General features: G+C 46.5%; 1 protein-coding gene across 1 annotated transcript in view; it reads right to left on the minus strand.

Moving 5' to 3' along the window:
• Window positions 1-6515, minus strand: part of BAZ1B (bromodomain adjacent to zinc finger domain, 1B) — a gene marked incomplete at its 5' end in the record, with an annotated part of 41365 nt that overhangs the window by 16160 nt on the left and 18690 nt on the right. Inside the window, 1 exon segment of the mRNA XM_010024927.1 lies at window positions 6408-6515. This exon segment is cut by the window's right edge and continues 31 nt beyond it. Coding sequence (XP_010023229.1) covers window positions 6408-6515 — 108 coding nt within the window.

Raw genomic sequence — 6515 nt, forward strand, 5'->3', positions numbered from 1 at the left:
TAAAAGAGGAAAGCTTTTTCAGGTTTCTACACAAGGCATCCCCTCTGCAATTCCAGAGCACAAGCAATTCTTAATGCTGGGCTGCAGCTTTCAGACAGCCTGAATTTCTGCTCTTTTCCTCTTTTTCCTCCCACCCCCAAAATCCATCCTAGGATGCCACAGAGCCTCCTCACCCAGTGGGGGCAAAGCCTGTCTGAGCAAATGAGACTGATCACATCTCCCAGAAGAGAATTGCTCCTTAGAAGAGGGAAGCAAGGGAACATCAACCTTCTATGGAAACAACTGCAAAGGACCACATGCGATCCTCACCAGATGCAAAGAGGACTCCAGATCTAATTTTTCTTCTTAGGCACAAGCTCAGATAAGCCAAGCAACAACTAGAGAAAGTTGTTCTGGCTCCTCCTGGAAGTGTCCACAATGCTTATCTTTCTGGCAGAAATACTTACTAAATATTATATATGAAAAGAAAATATTTCAGAGTTTTCATACTCTCGTATTAGGGGAATGGCTTCACAATCTGCATTCAGTTAGAAAACTAATTACTATAATACAACATAGGATTGATTGTCAAAAATGGAAGAAAAATAGTGTCTTGCCAGTCACCTGCTTCAGTACTCTCCAGCCCTGCAGAGCATCCTCACTTTGCACACTGGGATCAAATCTGTTGGCCACCACTACCCTCCACATACCTCCCCTCTGAGAAACAGGACAGAACAGCTCCAGATCTCTCACCCACTATAGCCTAGCACAGGCACTCCAAAAGCAGCAGCCTGGATCCAGCAGGCACTCACACAATTCCCAGATTCACTGGAAGGTCTGCAAACAGACCACTGCAAGGACACGTGTTTTTAAGTCTACTGGACTTCTGCTAAATAAAAGAGAAATTTCCCTAGAATATCTGCTATCAAACTAAACCAACCCAACCCAAACCATTCTATGATTCTATGAAATTGCTTCCAAACACTTGGGGCAGATCTTGGGATTGGTCCTAAGCCATATTTCAGTATGAAGAATCTGTCACCGTACAGGAATAGCACAAACCAAGCTTCAAAACAGTTGCCCTGCAGATACCCAGCAGAGGACTGTTCCTTGGGCATGCTGAGAAGGTTTCTAGGTCTTGATGAAACACCACGAGTCACTGCTGGTGATACACCACTGGATCCAGATGGAAAAACATCCAAGATGACCTGAGCTTTCTCAGTTTCCCACACACAGCTGCAACAATAAGGGGGGAATCGCCTGCACTGTTCTGTCTTACTGTTAAAATGAAAGGGCCCTGGAAGCAGTTAGCACATGGCACTTGGATTCTCCAGGGCTACATGGCTTGAGAAAAGCCGACACAGGCTGTCACCAGTGTGAGAAAGCAGCTATCATCCTTGTACAGTAGAGCTAAGCCCTAGCACAACTTTGGTCCTGCTGAGAAGGAAACAGGCCAGGGAAGGAGAACATCTGCAACACATACCTGAGTCTTCCCAATTGGCCATGAGAGCAGGAACCGGAATTTCTGGAGGACAGAACTGTTCTCTACCAGCTTGAACTCAAATGTGCAAAACAAAAACATATGAAAGAAGCCCCCTGTGTTGGTTTGACTGGTGACACCTCGCTGCTCTGTGTGGCCACAGCTCCTGGTTCTCAAGCCAGCTCCATGCCCTCCCTCCTACCTGAAGAAACCACCTGCACCTCCAGCTAGGGCTCAGCCAGCACAAGGCCAGGAGCATGGATACAGTAGGGCAAGGCTCACATTTTAAACATGGGAGGCAACAGGGCTATGAGCTTGTGGATTTTGATAAGAAGGAGGGGAAGCCAATTGGTGCCCTCCATGTGGCATGACACAGAGCTTACAAACACAATCCAGAGTGATGGAAAAGATGCCTTTGGGTGAGTCAAGACCACACAGGGGTCTTCAGATTGATCTGAAAAGGGGGAAATCCTGACTGGGGTAAGGGCTTCCCATATCCCTAAACAGCATAGATTCTTTTCTTACATTCCTGGGAGCAGGAGTCAGCAGACTGGTCAGCAATCAAAACAGAAGGGATGCATAGCAAAAGCAGCAAGTCAAAAGCAATTGTCACTATGCACTCAGGCTGAATGGTCCTACCTGTTCTCAGGCTACAAGGGACAGACAAAGGTCTAAAATCTGGACTGAAGACTAGGGAATGAAGAAAACAAGAGGACACCACCTAGAGGAGCCCAGGATCAATACCTGCTCTGGAGGGTTGGTGGAAACAGGGGGAACTCCATCTGTAGAATATGGGTGTGAGAACGGAGTCTGTCAGCACCCACTCATGGTTAACTCACATTGTCTGCAGAGAGGACCCGCCATAGCATAGTGTATTCCTGATAGATGAATAACAACGGGAGTTACTCTGCAGAGATGCCACTGGTGCCAAAATTCAACTGCTTTCTGACCAGCACGAGCAAGAAGTCTCCTCCACGCTGACAGACTGTGATCAACATGTGGCTCTTGCAGGGAAGCCTAGTACAGACAGAGCTCCCCAGGCACCATGGGACAGACAAGAGACTTTTTCAGGGACCACAGGCCCAGAAGTTTTAAATGGGGAGATTTTTTAATAAGCATCAACATCAGCGGAAGTGGTGCACAATGTCAGAAATAGGACTGGTGCATCTGTCTGGAGAGGACAGAAGTAACCAAGCTTTTATGATTCTGAGTGAGAAGAATGATGCAGCCTCTGCACTTTTAGGACAGAACACTGGGCCCTCATCTTTTGGGGGACAAAGTACTGAAAGCAGAAACCACTTGTATGAGATACTGTTTCTGTAACTCTTGGCAGAATTATGGAGTTTATTTCTCCCTTTATCAACAACGTACCAGCTCCATCCTCAAGGAGCAATTACTGTGAAATCCAACCATTCGCAGTGTTAATGTGGTTTTAATTTCAAAGTCTCATCACTCCAGAGCTTAAAAGAGTAAAGCTAAAGATGCTCTATGTGCACTGTGAGGCTACTCTCAGTCCCATGTTAGATGTATGACTAGGAAAGAGAGACAAGTGGCAGGAGGCAAAGCAGAACACAGAGAAATGAGACTTATGCACCACATGCTAATATCATGAGTTACAGCTCAGCAAGTCCTTGTACCCAACCGATGGGGAATGGAGGTATCCGAGGACCTCAGCATGGTCTCAAGACTTCTCAGGGTGTGCAAGGGACAATGTGCAAACAGCAGCCAAGGAGGAGACTCTTCTGTAACCATCCTTGCTCATGGGAGTCCTTGAGATTGGCGAGATCAATGGCCAAGGAGAAAATAAAGTAATAGGAACCTGGATTTCCTCAGAAGGGAGCTGTAGTTACTGTCTATCCCTGAAATAACAGCTCTTAGGTTGTCACTTGTCTTTTTGTAGCTCATGTAAACGGTGATAGCTGTCAGACAGGTACTTGGAAAACCTAACTAACAGCTCTTTGCAGTTCAGAGCTTTAAAGAAATGTCTTTCAGCTGAGGAAGCTTCCTGCCTGTCTGTGGAAATGGCTTTAGGTAGCCCTGTCACTTAGGAGAAAGCCATGCAGACAGCACAGAAGAATGTGTAGCTAAACTTGGTTATGTTTCCTTTGATAAGCTGCCACTGTGCCCCCTGCTCACTTGAAGAGGGCAAAGGGCTGCATCTGGCACAGATCTTCCATCTGCACCACTGCTCTACCTCGACATCCTGACACTGCCTGGCAGAATGCCACACACAGGAACGATCCTCTCAGTGAAAAACCAGCATGTGCTGGGACTGTTAAAAGTTGTTCCCAGCAGGTACCAAAAAGGACAGAAATCAAAGACACTGGGACAAAAAAATTCCACCCAGCTCAGCATCTTATTTCTGAGTGAAGAAAGGGCAGAGCAGGGACGCAGTGACTCTTCTCTGATCTGCCCCTACAGATCTCAACATCTGTAGTTTGAGGACTTCCTTGGGTGCCAGGACAAGAACCTTTGTGCTTAACACTCCCCAATGAACTCATCTTGCAGCAATTTGTCCAATAGGTACTTTGAACAGGGATGGACTTGGAGATCCCCAGCAGCTGGTAGCAGTGAGCTGCATTCAGCAGCTGCATCATCTGAAGTGGCACTTCCCGCTCTATTTCAAACCTGCCCTTTACTGCTTTAATTTCCTGATCCCTTTGTTCTGTATCAAAAGAAAATCCTCTTTCATTAGGAGACTTCCCTATTCTCCTGCAGCAGCACTCCCACCTCTCTGAACATACAGATTAGAGTATTTCTGTAATTTGTTTCATATTTCTGAGCCAATTATTGACTCATAAGAGCTTCCCTCTTACCCTAGGGCAGGCCCAGGAACAACAGATATTGGGAAGCAAGACTGTTCCCCAAGGAAAGGAAATAAATTGTTTCACTCTTAGTCTGTACTTTATCATCCTTTTTCTTTCCTTAATTTAGACCCATCTAAATCTCTCTGAAAGCACTTCAGGATTTTGGCTGCCACATTAAGCTTTTTCTTAAAAAATTTCTTTATTTTAAACAGTTCTTAATTCTTCTTGTTGCCTTTTAAAAAAAAAAAAACCAAACAAAAACCAAAAAACCCCACCACATATTAGGGTCACTTCATACAAAGCAGCTCTTCGTAACTGAATGTAATTCCATCCTGAGAGCATTCAGGACCTGGTTCCAGGAGCTTCTGCTCCTGGGCTGGATGCCTGGTTGCTCTGTAAAGCACTCCCACCTCTGTAACCACGCTGATCTCTCCCAGCACGTTGCTGAGATTTGCCAACCTGATCGAGCAAGTCAACACTGTCATAGCAAACACTACGTTTTCTCAAGTTCAGCCTGGAGTTACAAGTTACAGGGATTCTGTGTCAATTACTCATCCAGTTTAGCCCTATCCTGACTTCAGTTCATAGCAACATGCACTATTAATTTAAGCTACTGTTTTCCTTATATAATTCATCCTACAGGAACACATCTTGCCCGCTCTGCTAAACGAAGATCAAGAATTACAAGAGGCAGTTTGAAGAGCAGAGAGAACTTCCCTGTGGACCATACAGTCCTCTATGACTTCCCATTGAGCACCCTAGGAAAGCCCAACTGCTTGATATATGCTGTTGTGACAAGATGTACAAAGGGTTGTTCAGCCTGAAGAACATGAAGCTCCAGGGAGACCTTACTGTGGCCTTTCAGTCCCTTAAGGGTGCCTACAAGAAAACTGAAGAGGGGCTCTGGACATGGGCCTGTAGGATCAGGAAAAGGGGAATGGCTTTAACCTGCCAGAGGGGAGATTGAGATGAGCTCTGAGGCAGAAGCTCTTCCCTGGGAGGGTACTGTGGCGCTGGCACAGGGTGCCCAGAGAAGCTGTAGCTGCCCCATTCCTTGCAGTGGTTCAAGGCCAGGTTGGACACAGGGGCTTGGAGCAACCTGCTCTAGTGGAAGGTGTCCCTGCCCGTGGCAGGGGTTGGAACTGGAGGAGCTTTAAGGCACCTTCCAATCCAAACCGGTCTGTGATTCTATGATGACTACACTGAGAAAGAGAGGGGAGATTTGCCATGACAATATTGACAGTGTGAGAGTGTGCACAGGAAACACTGCTCTCTCCTATGGCCTGCCAGCAGTGAAAGGGAAGGGGCAGAACACCACAGAGAGTGAGTACTCAGTGACACTGGAGATTTTCTTTAAAGATGCAAGACACTGGAAGGGCCAATTACTGGAGCAAGTCACAGTCACCCATGATCAAAGTTAGAGTGTTTAGATCTGATTCACTTAGAAGACACAGGTGGCTATTGCTTGGCTTTGGGAAGCATTAAAAGGTAACAGGCTGTCAACATGGAAGAATAATTTTGCCAAGCTATAATTATCACTAGCAACAAAAATCAAGTCAATGATAATGGTGCTACAGGAGAACAAATGGACACCACCACAGTCTGCTGTGAAGACACTGACAAGGAGCTGGGGGATGGCTCTGCATGTCTCACACGGTACAAGAACACACAGGATACAGGCCTGTCTCCAAAGATCTCAAAGAAGACTTCAATTTCATGTGCTTAAGGACCCCATGTGCCACAATTCAGGTGTGCTGAGATGAACCATGAAAGAAAACCCAGACACACTTAGCTAGGCCACTGCTTCCCTCCTCTGCTTTGGGTGCTTTGGTTTTGTTTGGTTTTTTTTAAAGGAGCACTTCCCAATACTGAAAAAAGTGCACAGCTTAATTCATACTGGCTGTAAGTCTGATTGATTAAATTGATTATAACAGTTCCATTGGCTCTTGGACTGGCTGCCCTATTAGGCACTTACTACTAGTGGCAATACCAGCATCAACAGCCTGGGGACCTGCAGAAGTAACCCAGCTGTTGAGTATTGGAAAAGTGGTGGGTATAATGCAGGGTCTATCAAAAGAAACCGGTCTTGTTTCCTGGATCTCTGCCCTGTGAGTCCCTGGCAGCTACCAAAGCCGTGTTACCATAAGTTCTGTCCCTGCTTGGGCACGGTGGTCTCTGCAGGCAGGTCTGCGGCGTGCGCGGGCCTGTGCACTTTGCTCACTCTGCCCTCGGCAGCGGCGCCCTTCCGC

Source organism: Nestor notabilis, unplaced genomic scaffold (genome assembly GCF_000696875.1).
Source record: "Nestor notabilis isolate BGI_N333 unplaced genomic scaffold, ASM69687v1 scaffold14332, whole genome shotgun sequence".
Lineage (NCBI taxonomy): Eukaryota > Metazoa > Chordata > Aves > Psittaciformes > Psittacidae > Nestor > Nestor notabilis.